Source organism: Lissotriton helveticus, chromosome 2_2 (genome assembly GCF_964261635.1).
Source record: "Lissotriton helveticus chromosome 2_2, aLisHel1.1, whole genome shotgun sequence".
NCBI lineage: Eukaryota > Metazoa > Chordata > Amphibia > Caudata > Salamandridae > Lissotriton > Lissotriton helveticus.
In genome coordinates, this window is record NC_136060.1 from 72,988,509 (window position 1) to 73,008,151 (window position 19,643).

At 53.9% G+C, this 19,643-nt stretch overlaps 1 protein-coding gene across 1 annotated transcript in view; it reads left to right on the forward strand.

The window, feature by feature from the left end:
* The window catches only part of ASAH1 (N-acylsphingosine amidohydrolase 1), a 215,134-nt gene that overhangs the window by 71,005 nt on the left and 124,486 nt on the right, over positions 1-19,643 (forward strand). The window contains exon 7 of the mRNA XM_078678102.1: positions 19,377-19,422. Coding sequence (XP_078534228.1) covers positions 19,377-19,422 — 46 coding nt within the window. The remainder of the gene's footprint in view (positions 1-19,376; positions 19,423-19,643) is intronic.

Genomic DNA, 19,643 nt, shown 5'->3' on the forward strand with positions numbered 1-19,643 from the left:
CTAAGGTAAGAAATCTAATACTAACATGTTTCTTTCAGATGAACAAGTTACTTACCTTCGGTAACGATATATCTGTAAGAAACAGTAGTTAGTATTAGATTCCTTACCGCCCATCCTCCCCGTTCTGCGAACTGATACCTAGGGTTAAGGACATCCATTTCAGGGCCCTAGTTTCAAATGGCACCAGTGTTGGTTCTCGCATGGCTCTGCGTGTTCTGGCGCGGAAAAGCTATGTACAAAGAACTGACGTCAGCGCGCGGAGGCGGCGTCTATATACTCCAGCGACGTCATCACGGCGCACGACGCCGACGACGGACGCGGAGCCGCAGGAGACGCCTGCAGATGACGCCTACCGACGCGCAGGGGTACTGCTACGCAAAAGTTTCCGGATCCAGACTGACGCCTGGGGATATTCTAAGGTAAGGAATCTAATACTAACTACTGTTTCTTACAGATATATCGTTACCGAAGGTAAGTAACTTGTTCGTTAGGGTTATGGGCGCGCCATGCATCCTTTAAATCCCACCGTGCCGCCCATTGGGTGAGTGCCTTTATGGCTCCCAGAGATGTTGCATCAGGCCTGGGTGGGGCCGAGCGGTCTAGTGTGGGATCCAGCACTGTATTGTAGTCCCCCCCCCCCTATAACCCAGGGTACTCCATGCCAGGGCGCCAATTTCTCTGAAATGCGTGCTAGGAAGCCCCCCCTGTTCCGTGTTTGGAGAGTAAACGGACGCCAGTACTACAGGTTGCCCATCCATGCGGCCTTTCACTAACACATACCTTCCCTCTGGGTCTATGTGAACATCTGTCATTGTGAAGGGAGTACCCGGTTTCAACCACAGTACCCCCCCCAACGGGCAAACGAGGAGTACTCAGTGGCATACAGCTGCCCCCTCCACCTGCGGCACAGCGCGACTACTTCCGCCCTGTTCAAGTGCGTTTCTTGCAGGAGTGCAATGTGTATCTGGTGTCGTTTCAGGTAGGAGTATATTTGATAACGGCGTGCTGGTGTGTGCATGCCTCTAATATTCCAGGTACATATTTTTATCGTGGTCATCTTATCAGTGTAGGCGCCCCCCATGCCCATAAACATCAGCCCGACACAGGGCTATCGCATCCCTTCTCCCGACTCTCCCACGACCACCCTCCCCAATACACTCAGCAAAGTTCAGGAAGACATTAAAGAGGGGGAAAACAAGTAACAACAAGAACCAACTGTGGGTGAACCCCACTAGAATACCAAAGGGGCAGTAGCGAAACGGGCCACCGCCCATACTCTCAATAAAGAGGGACAACTTTTCAAGTCTGGGGGGATCGTGTGCTAATCACAGTCCTGACGGTTCAGATAGGTGGTCGAAGAAGGAGATCAGAGCCCCTCCCCAGGCCATACGGGATAGTCGGCAGCCAAAGTCAGTGCGCCGGAAGGTGGCGCCACTAGCCCCGCGAGGGGCCCATCCCAGCCAGCCACAGTAGGGGGTTGAAATGAGATGGGGTACGATTCCCTAGCCCCTGGCATTGTTAGTACCCCGTTCGCTGGGGCCTGCGAACAGAGGGGGCGGAGGAGGAGCGTGGGCCACAAGACAACCCCACCATCACCATGTTCTGCTTGTGTCTGCATGATTGGGGCAATACTCACTGCGTCTGCATTCCACCGTCCAGCCAGCAGGCAGGGGGGGGAGAAGAGGCCCCCGGCAGCCTCGGGCATCAGCCGCGCCCCAGCCTCCAGCCAGCCCCCGCCGCTATCCCCCCCGCTGTGGTGAGCCCCTCATAGATGACTCGCATGTTGTCAATGAAGCAAATCAGCTGTCTGCGGTGTGACGTCTGGTAGGTCCACCGAGATCTGAGAGTTCGGAATCCCATACACGGCTTCATCATCGTCGCTAGGAATTGTCCGCGGGCCGTCGTCCGGGATAGCGTCCGAAGATGGCGAATTGCTCAGTTGGGAGACTCTCCGGAGCGCATCTTGCTGTTCCTGAAGGATTTGGTCCGTCGGCGGAGAGTGTCGTGACACCTCCTCCAGGTGTTGGGTCTGCTGTACTCTGTTTCTGCGGCGGCGCTGCGGCCCGCGTGATCGCAGCCTCGCCTCATAACCCTGTGTCTGTCTGGGTGCCGTCTCCGTACCGCCGTCTAGCCACTCACCGACCTCCTCTGGAGTGTTAAAGAAGTAGGTCTTGTCCCGTGCCACCACTCTCAATTTTGCAGGAAAGAGCAGGGAATATTTAAGGCCTGCGGTGCGGAGTCGTCGTTTTACCTCCAAGAAGTTGTGCCTTTGACGTTGCACTTGGACAGTGTAGTCCGGAAAAAACATTATTGTAGCATTGTCTATTCGAATTTCGCCGAGTCTTCTGGTTTCCCTCAGCACCGAGTCTCGGTCCCTAAAATTCAGGATCTTGAAGAGTAGCGGCCTCGGATTAGCGCCCGTGGTGTGGGGCCTCGTAGGCACTCGGTGCGCCCGTTCCACTACGAAGTAGGGCGAGAGCGAGCCTTCGGGTAACAGGGTTCTGAGCCAGTCTTCCACTCGTTGGGCAGGTCGATTCCCCTCCCATTTTTCCGGGACTCCCACGAGCCTGATGTTGTTGCGTCTCGCCCTCCCTTCCACATCCTCAGCGCGGTCTTCCAGGAACTCCACTCTATTCAGGAGATCCTGTACTTGCTTGTCCGTCTGGACGACCTTGGGCTCAAGTTCCTTCACAGTACCCTCCAGAGTCTTGGTCCGATCGGTCAGTTTCCTGTGATCGTCCCTCAGGTGGGTGAGATCTATGGCAACACTGTCTATTTTGGACTCCAAGGAGGTTCTGGTCAGTTGAAGCGACTGTTCCATGCGCTCCATAGCTGCTAGCACGCTGTCCAGCCTCGCGGTCACTTGGTCAGCGGCCATCTTGTTCAGTGGTTTGTCAGTGTTTCTCTTCGGCGGGGCACCTCCAGTCCCAGTGCGGGTCCGCACCCCTCCGGACATGTGCAGGATCGCCCGGCTAACAGTTTTCTCACTTGCGTGGCTCGTCAGCAGTACCCCCGGGAGCACGCCGCCGCCGGGCGGGGGGGTCGGTCAGCCAGCAGTTGCTTCTTCGGTCGGGACTGTCGCCTGTGTGGTGGGCGAGGTCTGTCGGGCGGGTCCTCGCCTCTCTCTGGAGCAGGGCCTCCGCACCGTTCTAGGTGCAATGGGGAACCGGGGCCAGATCAGCGCGTGTGCTCTCAGGTTCCGAGTCCAAAGGGCAGGAGGGCAAAGCAAGGCCGTCTGTAGACTGCACGTTGAGGCCCAGGCGCCAGGCCCAGGCCACGGCCCCTCGTGAGCTCCCTACCGGTCGGGCAGCAACTATCCCCGCAGGGGGTCCGCAATTGAGTCCGGTGCAGAGCGGGCTGAAGCAGGCCTCCGACACAGAAAGAAATCTGCTAGATTGCCGAGAACATTTGCGTGGCTTTCGACATGTGGAACCGGGCAGCGTCCCCACCGGCAGAGAGCGTGGCTTGCAATGAGTTGGCAGCTCCAGCGGGTGCTCGGCGGCTCCTCTGTGTGGGTCCCTGTATCCTCCACAGGCTCTTTGCATCAGTCGCCGCCCGCCGCAGCAACGCAGGTGTGCGTGGGGGGGTCTCACTGGGTGGTTCCGGTCCCTCGGCAAGGCTCGGGGGGAGGGCTTTGTTAACCTGTTCCGCCACTCCGCTGGTGCTTCGCCTGTAGTGTCTCAGGAGCCTCGTCACCACCGAGCGCGCGGCCAAGCAGCCAGGCAGGCGCGCCCCACGTCCGGATCTTCAGGTGCGTGGCGGCCTCGGTGGTGGGGCCGGGCGTCCGCTCCTGTCCCAGGCCAGGCCCCCCGCAGGTGTCCAGCAACAGGGTGGAGCGAGGGTCAGGGCTGCCAGAGGGCGCTCACGGCTCAGTGGCATCCGGCGGGGAGGCTGTGTATGTTTGAGTGGGGGTCGCTAGTTGAGGCCTGGGCGCTGGGCCCGAGCCGCGTCCTCTCGCAGTCTCTCCGCCGGTCAGGAAGCAGCAGGTCCCGCAGGAGGGCCGCAGGAAAGGCCGGTGCTGATCGCGTCGGGTCCCTGACATCAAAGTCGGCCAGAATGCCGAACACTGCTCCTGGAAGGTCCGCCCGTAATTTCGGGCGGCGACGATTAAATTTGGCGGAGAATCGGCCCAGGGAAGGGGAGCTTAGCACGGAGCTCTACCCTATTGCGACCTCCGCCATTGCGTGCTTAGCCACGCCCCCACCACTATGGTCGTCATGTTAACTGTTGCTTGATGCTTAGTTAGTCTTCAGTTTCTCCGCTGGCTTGAGTGGAGCCCGGTTTCTTTGGACCATGTGATAGATCGGCGTCACTAAAATAGACAAACTGACAACAGCAAGTGCGGGCCTAACCACATGTGGCTATGACACCTTCTGTTGTTTTTCCCGGTGCACGCCACAGTGATTGGCCAGGCATCAGATTCAAATGTGCCTTACTTCCTGCTCTGTGCTCACCGAGACACGGTAACGTCATACCCCTGCACCTGGCCCACTCCAGTCTGCACATCCGCACAATCCATTAAACCAAATAAATAAACTATTCAAACGAGGCTTGTGTACTTTGTTTGTGGGATAGTATGGCTACAATATTTATTCAGCAAGCATGATCAAAGAGCCCAGTCATAAATCAAGCTGATATAAACCATTTCCTTATTTATCATTCATCACGAAGGCATCCTAAATCATTGTGGCAGGATCATAAATCAGTTGCAAGTGACAGATCATAAATCGTACATCGTTCATTGGTCATAAATCAGGGTTGTCCTATCTCAATCCAGTCCTGTCATCTGCTTGTCCTTTGGGGCACCTATTTTTATAAGGCAATCATACTTGTGGCTGTGGGGGTCATTAGGTTTCCTTTTGGTTTAACCCTGCTTGTGAGGGGGGTATAGTCTTACTGCTGCTTATGCCCGACTTGATACCATGTCTGTGCATTTTTTGCTATTCCGTCCGTTCAGTGGGTCTGGACTGCAAGTGCCGTGCTCCGCTTACTCCCCCTGTCGGCCCCACTCACCCTGCCGTAAGCATCCCCAGGTGAGTGGCCTTTGTTTGGCATGCCACCTTACCGGTGAGCCACCCTAACCAACAAATGTTCCCCCTTTATATCGCTACATCCCCTGTGAGGCTCACATCTCCAGGCGGCTCACCCTTCGTCATCCATGGGGTGGTCCATTGTTTTAGTTTGCTTCCTTTCTGATAAATGTTTTTTATATGCGGCCTGCCAAGGTCATGGCTGCCTAGGGATAAGACCAAAACACACCCATTTCGTCCTCAGACAGGTGCACTCCGTCAGGGGCATAACATTCCAGGTGTCTCTGGTGGATCAGGCCATGCTGGACAGCTCTCCAGTCAATATTTGCTAACTGCGATGTTCAGCCTACTCTTGGAGTTGTCAACTGCTTCTTTGGACACGGTCCCATGCCACACAAGCCTGGGGATGATTTCCGACCAGATTATGGTGGTGCTACCAAAAGACCTTGCCACCTCCGTTATTACCAGCTGGATGCCACTGAGGAGTATCTTCCTTTCCTCTCCCGCCCCTCTCCTTCCCACGTGTATGATAAGGACACCTTTGTGCCTGGCAGATGGTGCACGCAGCCTACTGTCGCAGAAAGCTGACCCCCTATTTCATCTCTGGGTAGTCCCACCATTTGATGTCTATGGCTTTTGGGCCCCTTGCTCGTTACCCACTGTTGCGGTTCCACCACACGTGCAACCGGTGAATATATCAGTACCCGGCCACCCACAATGTTCTGGGCTGGGTCCCTGTCGAGGCAACTCCAAAAATAAGTCTTTCAGTTTTTGGCTGCCTTCTGCCTGTTTATAGCAGTTGAGGTCATATGTGTGTTTTGTATGCATGGGAGCGCCACCTACCTACTTCCTTGATGCTGGCCTCAGGTAGCCAGTGTTGCTCTGCTGTCAAGGCCACTCCTATCCTAAATGAGTGAGACTCAAATGTGGATGGTGGGAGGCTTGCCTGTCCCAGGGCTTTCCACATGACTGCTATAAACTGAAATTTGCTCAACAGGCCCCAATTTACGTGTATTCTAATTGACAGACTCCACAACACTGGCATACAGCAATACGCCCTAAAGTGGATCACCTCTTACCTCTTAGGACGCACGCAGAGCATCCGCCTACCTCCCTTCATCTCCGTTCCTATGTACATCATATGCTGCATGCCCCAAGGATCATTCCTCAGCACCACCCTGTTCAGCATCTACATGACTTTCCTCGCAGACTTCGTAAGATCCCACAGACTCAACATAATCTCCTATGCCAACAACACCCAACTCATCATGTTGCTCACCTAGGACCCCTCCACTTCAAAACCAACTTCTGCAACGCCATTACTGACATAGCCAAATGGATGAGAGAAAGGTGACTCAAACTCAACTTCGACAAAACAGAAGTACTGATCTTCTGAAAAGACACCTACGCGTGAGATCGCAACTGGTGGCTAGCAGAACTCTGACCAACACCCACACCAACGGACCATTCACGCAACCTCTGGATCATCCTCAACAACCAACTAATCATGAAACGCCTAGTTAACACAGTTGCCTCCTCATGTTTCCACACCCTGCGCATGCTCTACTGAATCTTCAGGTGCATCCCAATCAACACCTGAAAGACCGTCACACAGGCCCTCATTACTTGCCTCCTCGACTATGGCAACTCTCTCTCTTCCGGAATTCCATCAAACTCCTCAAGGGACTCCAATCCATGCAGAACTCCTCAGCCAGACTTATCCTGTACCTCATAAAACGGACCCACATCACCCCTCACCTCTGAGACCTCCACTGGCTTCCTATCCAGAAGAGATGCAAGTTTAAGATCCGCACGCATACAAGGCTCTACACACCCAAGGACCTTCGTACATCAATCATCGACTGAACTTCCACCTGCCCACAAGACACCGGTGCTCTGCCTCACTCGCCCTTGTGCACATCCCCTGTGTCCATCACAGCGGCAGCAATCCTTCTCCTATATCGCCGCCAAGACCTGGAACAACCTGTCCTCCTTCTCCTCCTCTGAACAGCATCCTCCCTGGCAGACTTTAGACAGTGACCAAGACGCGGCATCCTGAGCGCCCAGAAGTGGTGCACTATACAAATACTGTTTGATTGATTTGGAAGGTGCCTCTCATCCTCTGTAGTTAGTCTTGTGTCAATTTTGATGAGGATCATTGTGAGGAGGTGAAAAAGGTATATGTGAGGCGATGATTCCCCGACCCCGACCAGGAGGGCGCCCTCCCCCTCGTGTACCTTGTCCGGCACCCCCGGGACTGTCTTCAAGACTCGAAAACGCCGCAACCAAGGCAGGAAGCCGAACACCAGCCATCACCAACGAAACCCCGCCCTTCTCTCTCCCACAGGAACCAACCAGAACGACAGGGCCAGAGGAACCTTATCACGATGACCCCGGAAGTCCCGCCCCAAAGGCAGAGCCAGCACAGGATAAAAACAGGGATTCAACACAACACGTCGTCGGAGTTTCGTGGCAGGACCCTCTGGCTGGAGACGGAGAAGGAGAACAGACGTGCGAGGACGAAGTGTGGACCGAGGAGTGGTGGAGTCCCTTGGAGGTGGCTGGAGAGCGGCCGTAACTCGGAGGAGAGTTACGGCGGACCGCGTGAGTGCCTTTTTCCTCCTTTATCCCTACTCATTAGGAGTCCGTGTTAAAGTCCCTGTACATATCCCCTCTCTCCATAGTCTCACCGCCCCTGCACTGTATTATAAGTATACAGCACTTCACTCGAAGACCCCTTCCGTCCCTCTCACGCCCCACCCCAGCACCCTCTCTATCTTCCCGACCTGTATTCCGTCCTCCCGGTACCTTCCTTCCCGCACTGTCGCTTTCCGCCCCTTCCTGCACAACCCGGGTGTCGGTAAACAGTTGAGTCTCGGTACTTGCTGGATAGGACTAACGGTCCCTTGTTTTTCCTCTCTTCCGGTCCTCCTGGGAGCCTCCCCGTCACCGGAACCTTCCCCGGACCATCGCTGGACGCCGAGTACCAAGAGAAGCACCGACCCAGAGACCATCGCCTGGAGCTACATCTTCCGCCTCTTGGAGCTCTCAGTACTGTACAGCCGTAATAAAAGCAAACTATTGCCCATTACATACGGCCTCCTCGCCTGCTTTTCCGGCCCGCTACACCCACTCCACTACACCTGGTGTCAGAAGTGGGATCTGCTGGAGGTATGGGGGCCGTAGTGAAGAAAATGGCGGAATCACAAGAACAATTCGGGAAACTCATGGAGCAGTTCCTGAAGACTGCCGAAGATGACAGAGGACAGCTCCATGATGTCCTGAAGGGTCAGGGGGCGACCCATGAACAGACCATGACAAAGTTGACAGACGCTCTGGGCCAACAAAGACCGATGACCTCTCTCCCCTCTGTGGTTCTTCAAAAGTACGTCCCCGGAGAGGATCCGGACTACTTTTTCACAAACTTCGAGAGGATCGCCCAAGCCGCCAATTGGCCTAATGATCGTTGGGGACAGTATCTGGGTCCGCTCCTCACCGGTGACCTCCAAGCCGCCTACCAACAGGCCAACATCCAGGGTAATACTCCCTATGCCGACATTAAAAGGTGTATATTAGAACGCCTTGGCATTGATGACGATACCTACAGGGTGAAACTACGCCAGGCCAGGGAAAAACCCCAAGAGAACCCCAGAGCCCTCTCCTTCCGGATCCGGGATCTCGCAAACCGGTGGTTGCGCCCCGAAACCTCCACCAAGGACAATATTCTAGAGAAAATCTATCTAGAACAATTTCTTAATTCCTTGCATCCGGCCACCCAGCGCTGGGTGAGGCAGCACTCCAGACTCACGCTAGAGACAGCCATTGAGATAGCGTCTGCCTACAGCCGGGCACAGGAACTCCAACGGGGTAAGGACGACCACCCGCACAGGCCCTTGCCGGCTGCAACTACTCGCCCGATCCGACCTCCCCAGGGACGCCGACCAGAGCCCACGCCCCTCTTTCCTTCTCCGGTGGTGTTCCGAACCCCCACTCCTGGACCCCAGTGCTATTCCTGTGGTGGGTTCGGACACATCGCCCGGATGTGCCCGCAGAAAGAGGAGCCCATGGAGGTCGGCTTTGTCAGAAACTATCTGTGCACCCCTCCTGGTTATACACCGCCGTCGTTCTACTGTCCAGTATCCTTCAACGGACAGCCACTGAGGGCCCTCGCCAATACCAGATGTCGGCAGAGTGTTCTTCGACCACAAGACCTCGCACAACCCCTCAGCAATCCCACAGGGGTAGTAGCCATCCAGTGTGTACATGGGGACACCAAACAATACCCCACGACTCAGGTACGAGTCCAGCACTCCCAAGACCCTGGCACCTCTCTCACAGTGGGCCTTGTCCCCGCCCTACCAGAACAAGCCATTCTAGGGAGCGATTATCCGGGACTACCGACGCTCTTACAAAGGACTTCCGACTCTCTGACACAGTGGTGGAAAGATGCTCCCTATCCTGAATGTCCCGATCAAACACCCGAACCCAAGCCCCACAAACCTAGGAGTCAGAAAAGAAGAGAAAAGAAAGAGCACGTCAGCGCTTATCCCGCCATCGTTGAAGAGCACCCCTGGCAGACCGACCGTGAATTCAGGGCCTCTCAGCACGAAGATCCTCTCCTACAGGAGGCCTGGGGAAAAGCACTTGATCACGAAGACCCCTCACAAGTAGGTCCTTACTTCGTTAAGAGAAACGGGTTGTTATACCGAAAAGGGGGGCCCCAACAGAATGCACAGTTGCTTATCCCTGGCCCCTTCCAAGACAAAGTCCTCTTCCTGGCACACAGTCATCTTCTGGGAGGACATTTCGGGGACGAGAAAACCAGCCAAGCCATCCTGGAGAAGTTCTATTGGCCCGGAGTGTATCAAAGGATCAAGACGTACTGTCGGGAATGTATAGTATGCCAAAAGAACAGTCGATACCGGCCACCCCGGGTCCCTTTACAACCCCTCCCTATCATAGACGTGCCCTTCAGCCGCATAGGGATGGACATAATCGGTCCCCTCTTGCCCTCCCGTAGCGGGTGTCGCTATGCGTTGGTCATAGTTGATTACGCCACCCGCTTTCCGGAGGCCATACCTCTCCGTCAACCTACTACCCAGGCTATAGCAAAAGCCCTGATCTCCTTGTTTTCTAGGGTTGGCTTCCCCCGGGAAATACTCACCGACCAAGGCACACCGTTTGTTTCAGCCCTTATGAAACGGGTATGTGCGGAGTTGGGGATCAAACAAATCCGGACGTCTGCTTACCACCCGCAAACAGACGGGCTGGTAGAACGATACAACGCCACATTAAAGCAGACGCTGAAAAAACTCATAGGCCTAGAAGCAAAGAGATGGGAAGATATGCTTCCTTTGGCCTTATTTGCGATTCGTTGTAAAACCCAGAGCAGCACCGGATACTCCCCATATGAATTACTGTACGGACGACCCCCTCGTACCCTGCTGGACATGGCCCAGGAAGCGTGGGAAGCCGAGCCAGACCGGACCCGTCCGCTCCCTGAATACGTGGATAACCTAAAGACTCACTTGTCTATGATCCGTGACATCGTCAGACAAAATCTAGAGACCGCCCAGGATAACCAAAAGAGACAATATGATAAGGGCACTCGTAGTCGGGTCTTTGCTGTTAACGACCTAGTTCTCCTGATGATGCCCTCGTCAGACCAGAAATTGCTGGGACAATGGCAAGGACCCTACCCCATCCTTCGGCAAGTGACCCCAGTCACGTACGAGGTGGAATTGGATCCCACACGGGGCACCTCCCAAATCTTTCATGTCAACCTGCTAAAAAAATGGGAAGGACCCCGTCCGGTGCTGTCAGGAACCAGTAGAAACCTCCTGTTCTCTTTCGACCCTTGTCTTGACCCAGAACTAAACTCCGTTCAAATCCAGGAAATACGAAATGCCTTGGAACCCCTGAAAGACGTCTTCTCCTCCTCCCCCGGTCGAACCACGGTCACTGAACACAAGATAGAAACCGAACCGGGGAAAGTGGTCCGCCTGAGGCCTTATAGAGTACCAGAAGCCCGTAGGGATGTTATCCGTCAGGAAATTGAAGTCATGCAACAAATGGGTATTGTCGAGCCCTCAGTCAGCGAGTGGAACTCCCCTATTGTTTTGGTACCGAAACCCGACGGTTCGGTCCGTTTTTGCATCGACTTCCGGGAGGTGAATAAGGTCTCTCAGTTCGACTCCTATCCCTTGCCCCGGGTCGATGAAATGATCGAAAGAATAGGACAAGCAAAATTCATTTCCACACTCGATCTCTGCAAGGGGTACTGGCAGATACCCCTCCGGGAACAAGACAGAAAGAAGACGGCCTTTTCTACCCCTGATGGGTTATACCAATTCTTAGTCATGCCCTTCGGTCTTCATGGCGCCCCCGCCACTTTCCAACGGGCTATGAACCACGTCCTGAGGCCCCATACCCCTTACGCTGGCGCCTATCTAGATGACATCGTCATCTTTAGCGACAGCTGGCCCCAACACTTAAGACACCTATCCAGTGTCATCACCTCCTTAGGTTCATACGGTTTCGCCATCAATCCAGCCAAAACCACATTGGCGGCGAAAACCGTAAAATACCTGGGCTTTCTTCTGGGGGACGGCTTGATAAGACCCCAAGACAGCAAAACTGCAGCCATCCGGTCTCTTCCGTTTCCCCAAACAAAGAAAGATCTCCGAGCCTTCCTGGGTCTCCTTGGGTATTATAGGCGCTTTGTGCCCAATTTTTCCCAAAGAGCGGCAGCCCTAACAGACCTGCTTAAAAAAACAAACCGTTCAGAGGAAATGCTCCGGAATCCCTCCTCTGAAGCCTGGCGGGCATTCACCGACCTTAAAGGCGCCTTGACCTCAGGTCCTGTGTTGGTACCCCCTAACTATTCGGTCCCTTTCATCCTACAAACGGATGCGTCAGACCATGGGTTAGGGGCCGTGTTATCCCAGAAAGACGCCCTGGGGAACGAACGTCCCATTCTCTATGTGAGTCGCAAACTGTTCCCCCGAGAAAAACAATATGCAGTCGTAGAAAAAGAGGCCTTAGCCATCAAATGGGCTGTGGAAAGCCTGAGGTACTACTTGGAGGGTAGAGACTTTGTCCTCTACACAGACCACGCCCCTCTGGAGTGGATGGCTCGGAACAAAGGGCAAAATGACCGGGTACTACGTTGGTTTTTGTCCCTCCAGCCCTTTCATTTCCAGACCAAACATAGAAAGGGCTCTGACCAAGGGAATGCGGATTTTTTGTCCCGGTACCCGCATTCTCCCTCCTCTACAAGAAGGACAGCTAGGGGAAGGGGATGTGAGGCGATGATTCCCCGACCCCGACCAGGAGGGCGCCCTCCCCCTCGTGTACCTTGTCCGGCACCCCCGGGACTGTCTTCAAGACGCGAAAACGCCGCAACCAAGGCAGGAAGCCGAACACCAGCCATCACCAACGAAACCCCGCCCTTCTCTCTCCCACAGGAACCAACCAGAACGACAGGGCCAGAGGAACCTTATCACGATGACCCCGGAAGTCCCGCCCCAAAGGCAGAGCCAGCACAGGATAAAAACAGGGATTCAACACAACACGTCGTCGGAGTTTCGTGGCAGGACCCTCTGGCTGGAGACGGAGAAGGAGAACAGACGTGCGAGGACGAAGTGTGGACCGAGGAGTGGTGGAGTCCCTTGGAGGTGGCTGGAGAGCGGCCGTAACTCGGAGGAGAGTTACGGCGGACCGCGTGAGTGCCTTTTTCCTCCTTTATCCCTACTCATTAGGAGTCCGTGTTAAAGTCCCTGTACATATCCCCTCTCTCCATAGTCTCACCGCCCCTGCACTGTATTATAAGTATACAGCACTTCACTCGAAGACCCCTTCCGTCCCTCTCACGCCCCACCCCAGCACCCTCTCTATCTTCCCGACCTGTATTCCGTCCTCCCGGTACCTTCCTTCCCGCACTGTCGCTTTCCGCCCCTTCCTGCACAACCCGGGTGTCGGTAAACAGTTGAGTCTCGGTACTTGCTGGATAGGACTAACGGTCCCTTGTTTTTCCTCTCTTCCGGTCCTCCTGGGAGCCTCCCCGTCACCGGAACCTTCCCCGGACCATCGCTGGACGCCGAGTACCAAGAGAAGCACCGACCCAGAGACCATCGCCTGGAGCTACATCTTCCGCCTCTTGGAGCTCTCAGTACTGTACAGCCGTAATAAAAGCAAACTATTGCCCATTACATACGGCCTCCTCGCCTGCTTTTCCGGCCCGCTACACCCACTCCACTACACCTGGTGTCAGAAGTGGGATCTGCTGGAGGTATGGAGGCCGTAGTGAAGAAAATGGCGGAATCACAAGAACAATTCGGGAAACTCATGGAGCAGTTCCTGAAGACTGCCGAAGATGACAGAGGACAGCTCCATGATGTCCTGAAGGGTCAGGGGGCGACCCATGAACAGACCATGACAAAGTTGACAGACGCTCTGGGCCAACAAAGACCGATGACCTCTCTCCCCTCTATGGTTCTTCAAAAGTACGTCCCCGGAGAGGATCCGGACTACTTTTTCACAAACTTCGAGAGGATCGCCCAAGCCGCCAATTGGCCTAATGATCGTTGGGGACAGTATCTGGGTCCGCTCCTCACCGGTGACCTCCAAGCCGCCTACCAACAGGCCAACATCCAGGGTAATACTCCCTATGCCGACATTAAAAGGTGTATATTAGAACGCCTTGGCATTGATGACGATACCTACAGGGTGAAACTACGCCAGGCCAGGGAAAAACCCCAAGAGAACCCCAGAGCCCTCTCCTTCCGGATCCGGGATCTCGCAAACCGGTGGTTGCGCCCCGAAACCTCCACCAAGGACAATATTCTAGAGAAAATCTATCTAGAACAATTTCTTAATTCCTTGCATCCGGCCACCCAGCGCTGGGTGAGGCAGCACTCCAGACTCACGCTAGAGACAGCCATTGAGATAGCGTCTGCCTACAGCCGGGCACAGGAACTCCAACGGGGTAAGGACGACCACCCGCACAGGCCCTTGCCGGCTGCAACTACTCGCCCGATCCGACCTCCCCAGGGACGCCGACCAGAGCCCACGCCCCTCTTTCCTTCTCCGGTGGTGTTCCGAACCCCCACTCCTGGACCCCAGTGCTATTCCTGTGGTGGGTTCGGACACATCGCCCGGATGTGCCCGCAGAAAGAGGAGCCCATGGAGGTCGGCTTTGTCAGAAACTATCTGTGCACCCCTCCTGGTTATACACCGCCGTCGTTCTACTGTCCAGTATCCTTCAACGGACAGCCACTGAGGGCCCTCGCCAATACCAGATGTCGGCAGAGTGTTCTTCGACCACAAGACCTCGCACAACCCCTCAGCAATCCCACAGGGGTAGTAGCCATCCAGTGTGTACATGGGGACACCAAACAATACCCCACGACTCAGGTACGAGTCCAGCACTCCCAAGACCCTGGCACCTCTCTCACAGTGGGCCTTGTCCCCGCCCTACCAGAACAAGCCATTCTAGGGAGCGATTATCCGGGACTACCGACGCTCTTACAAAGGACTTCCGACTCTCTGACACAGTGGTGGAAAGATGCTCCCTATCCTGAATGTCCCGATCAAACACCCGAACCCAAGCCCCACAAACCTAGGAGTCAGAAAAGAAGAGAAAAGAAAGAGCACGTCAGCGCTTATCCCGCCATCGTTGAAGAGCACCCCTGGCAGACCGACCGTGAATTCAGGGCCTCTCAGCACGAAGATCCTCTCCTACAGGAGGCCTGGGGAAAAGCACTTGATCACGAAGACCCCTCACAAGTAGGTCCTTACTTCGTTAAGAGAAACGGGTTGTTATACCGAAAAGGGGGGCCCCAACAGAATGCACAGTTGCTTATCCCTGGCCCCTTCCAAGACAAAGTCCTCTTCCTGGCACACAGTCATCTTCTGGGAGGACATTTCGGGGACGAGAAAACCAGCCAAGCCATCCTGGAGAAGTTCTATTGGCCCGGAGTGTATCAAAGGATCAAGACGTACTGTCGGGAATGTATAGTATGCCAAAAGAACAGTCGATACCGGCCACCCCGGGTCCCTTTACAACCCCTCCCTATCATAGACGTGCCCTTCAGCCGCATAGGGATGGACATAATCGGTCCCCTCTTGCCCTCCCGTAGCGGGTGTCGCTATGCGTTGGTCATAGTTGATTACGCCACCCGCTTTCCGGAGGCCATACCTCTCCGTCAACCTACTACCCAGGCTATAGCAAAAGCCCTGATCTCCTTGTTTTCTAGGGTTGGCTTCCCCCGGGAAATACTCACCGACCAAGGCACACCGTTTGTTTCAGCCCTTATGAAACGGGTATGTGCGGAGTTGGGGATCAAACAAATCCGGACGTCTGCTTACCACCCGCAAACAGACGGGCTGGTAGAACGATACAACGCCACATTAAAGCAGACGCTGAAAAAACTCATAGGCCTAGAAGCAAAGAGATGGGAAGATATGCTTCCTTTGGCCTTATTTGCGATTCGTTGTAAAACCCAGAGCAGCACCGGATACTCCCCATATGAATTACTGTACGGACGACCCCCTCGTACCCTGCTGGACATGGCCCAGGAAGCGTGGGAAGCCGAGCCAGACCGGACCCGTCCGCTCCCTGAATACGTGGATAACCTAAAGACTCACTTGTCTATGATCCGTGACATCGTCAGACAAAATCTAGAGACCGCCCAGGATAACCAAAAGAGACAATATGATAAGGGCACTCGTAGTCGGGTCTTTGCTGTTAACGACCTAGTTCTCCTGATGATGCCCTCGTCAGACCAGAAATTGCTGGGACAATGGCAAGGACCCTACCCCATCCTTCGGCAAGTGACCCCAGTCACGTACGAGGTGGAATTGGATCCCACACGGGGCACCTCCCAAATCTTTCATGTCAACCTGCTAAAAAAATGGGAAGGACCCCGTCCGGTGCTGTCAGGAACCAGTAGAAACCTCCTGTTCTCTTTCGACCCTTGTCTTGACCCAGAACTAAACTCCGTTCAAATCCAGGAAATACGAAATGCCTTGGAACCCCTGAAAGACGTCTTCTCCTCCTCCCCCGGTCGAACCACGGTCACTGAACACAAGATAGAAACCGAACCGGGGAAAGTGGTCCGCCTGAGGCCTTATAGAGTACCAGAAGCCCGTAGGGATGTTATCCGTCAGGAAATTGAAGTCATGCAACAAATGGGTATTGTCGAGCCCTCAGTCAGCGAGTGGAACTCCCCTATTGTTTTGGTACTGAAACCCGACGGTTCGGTCCGTTTTTGCATCGACTTCCGGGAGGTGAATAAGGTCTCTCAGTTCGACTCCTATCCCTTGCCCCGGGTCGATGAAATGATCGAAAGAATAGGACAAGCAAAATTCATTTCCACACTCGATCTCTGCAAGGGGTACTGGCAGATACCCTCCGGGAACAAGACAGAAAGAAGACGGCCTTTTCTACCCCTGATGGGTTATACCAATTCTTAGTCATGCCCTTCGGTCTTCATGGCGCCCCCGCCACTTTCCAACGGGCTATGAACCACGTCCTGAGGCCCCATACCCCTTACGCTGGCGCCTATCTAGATGACATCGTCATCTTTAGCGACAGCTGGCCCCAACACTTAAGACACCTATCCAGTGTCATCACCTCCTTAGGTTCATACGGTTTCGCCATCAATCCAGCCAAAACCACATTGGCGGCGAAAACCGTAAAATACCTGGGCTTTCTTCTGGGGGACGGCTTGATAAGACCCCAAGACAGCAAAACTGCAGCCATCCGGTCTCTTCCGTTTCCCCAAACAAAGAAAGATCTCCGAGCCTTCCTGGGTCTCCTTGGGTATTATAGGCGCTTTGTGCCCAATTTTTCCCAAAGAGCGGCAGCCCTAACAGACCTGCTTAAAAAAACAAACCGTTCAGAGGAAATGCTCCGGAATCCCTCCTCTGAAGCCTGGCGGGCATTCACCGACCTTAAAGGCGCCTTGACCTCAGGTCCTGTGTTGGTACCCCCTAACTATTCGGTCCCTTTCATCCTACAAACGGATGCGTCAGACCATGGGTTAGGGGCCGTGTTATCCCAGAAAGACGCCCTGGGGAACGAACGTCCCATTCTCTATGTGAGTCGCAAACTGTTCCCCCGAGAAAAACAATATGCAGTCGTAGAAAAAGAGGCCTTAGCCATCAAATGGGCTGTGGAAAGCCTGAGGTACTACTTGGAGGGTAGAGACTTTGTCCTCTACACAGACCACGCCCCTCTGGAGTGGATGGCTCGGAACAAAGGGCAAAATGACCGGGTACTACGTTGGTTTTTGTCCCTCCAGCCCTTTCATTTCCAGACCAAACATAGAAAGGGCTCTGACCAAGGGAATGCGGATTTTTTGTCCCGGTACCCGCATTCTCCCTCCTCTACAAGAAGGACAGCTAGGGGAAGGGGATGTGAGGCGATGATTCCCCGACCCCGACCAGGAGGGCGCCCTCCCCCTCGTGTACCTTGTCCGGCACCCCCGGGACTGTCTTCAAGACGCGAAAACGCCGCAACCAAGGCAGGAAGCCGAACACCAGCCATCACCAACGAAACCCCGCCCTTCTCTCTCCCACAGGAACCAACCAGAACGACAGGGCCAGAGGAACCTTATCACGATGACCCCGGAAGTCCCGCCCCAAAGGCAGAGCCAGCACAGGATAAAAACAGGGATTCAACACAACACGTCGTCGGAGTTTCGTGGCAGGACCCTCTGGCTGGAGACGGAGAAGGAGAACAGACGTGCGAGGACGAAGTGTGGACCGAGGAGTGGTGGAGTCCCTTGGAGGTGGCTGGAGAGCGGCCGTAACTCGGAGGAGAGTTACGGCGGACCGCGTGAGTGCCTTTTTCCTCCTTTATCCCTACTCATTAGGAGTCCGTGTTAAAGTCCCTGTACATATCCCCTCTCTCCATAGTCTCACCGCCCCTGCACTGTATTATAAGTATACAGCACTTCACTCGAAGACCCCTTCCGTCCCTCTCACGCCCCACCCCAGCACCCTCTCTATCTTCCCGACCTGTATTCCGTCCTCCCGGTACCTTCCTTCCCGCACTGTCGCTTTCCGCCCCGTCCTGCACAACCCGGGTGTCGGTAAACAGTTGAGTCTCGGTACTTGCTGGATAGGACTAACGGTCCCTTGTTTTTCCTCTCTTCCGGTCCTCCTGGGAGCCTCCCCGTCACCGGAACCTTCCCCGGACCATCGCTGGACGCCGAGTACCAAGAGAAGCACCGACCCAGAGACCATCGCCTGGAGCTACATCTTCCGCCTCTTGGAGCTCTCAGTACTGTACAGCCGTAATAAAAGCAAACTATTGCCCATTACATACGGCCTCCTCGCCTGCTTTTCCGGCCCGCTACACCCACTCCACTACAGTATACCAAAAAAGACATTCTTAAAATAGTCTTGTTTGGAAAACAGTCTCTCAAACTCCAAATTCCCCCCAAACAAGATACACATGCACCAAGATGATTGTGGTTGTCAACCCCTTGGAGTTAGTGGGGAGAGTGACTGATGGAAGCTTTGTAAATGTTCCAGCTGCAGAAGGTGGTGAGCTGTGGACGAAAGGCAATTATAATGTTGTGAATGAGAAACTTGGGTGTGTGCGGGCACAGTATAAAAGCAGAATGTTTTCCCTGGAAGTTAGTCTTACCAAGTGTTGCAGATAGTTTATCTTTAAAGCCAGAGAACTAAAAAGAAAGATGCATGTGTTTAGTAAGCATCCGCTGTAAAATCACCAGTCCTGTTGCTTTAAAGGGCATTCTTTCTCTGTACTGTGGTGTGCAGACCCAGCAGTCATGGAACATTGCAGGAACTCAGCACCATGGCTGGCGTTCTGTGCTGATTAACTGATCTGCTTTGCTGGTGTGGGAATTAGTGCTTCTGCAATTCCTGGGAACTGCACAAGAAAGGTGAATGAGCAGTAGCTCTTGCGCGCATCTTACTCTACAGGGACTCTATCAGTTGTGATTCTTCTCTTGGTTTCAGTTAATAAAAATAATTACGAAAATGAATCTTCAAGTAACTACTTGGTTGTGTAGGAAGGTATATTGTAATACAAGGTACAAATACATGTTGTCAAATGGTACCTTATAAAGCATAACATGTTCTGTCTCCTTGGCTATCTGTTTGTGGTAATTTAGTGCATGTTTGTAAATGACGCCTTTCTGAGATATTATTTTCAAAGTAGATTGCGCTAATTGCATATTAGACCGGTCACTTGGAAAATTAGCAAAGAAAGAGGTGTTCCATGTTAGTTTGAATGCATTACATCCATTAAATATACGTTGTAGGTCAATACATATGATGGTTAACCAATACGTCTTTCTTTTATATCGCCAGGCAAGTTATTGCATGCAAGAAACCTTGACTTTGGGCTATTTCTTGGGTGAGTATGAACTTCTCTGTGTAGCCCTTACGTCTCCCAATGCATATTTCTAGTACCATTTCATCTAGGCACTATGCACTGCCATCTATCACTGTGAGATGGTGTTCCAGTCGATGAGGTTTAACAGCTCATCTGTACAGGACTGTGCACGTTTAGACTTCCCCTGCCCGTGAGTTAAACTACACTGTCATTTGATGGTATATTGCTGCTGTGTGACTGGT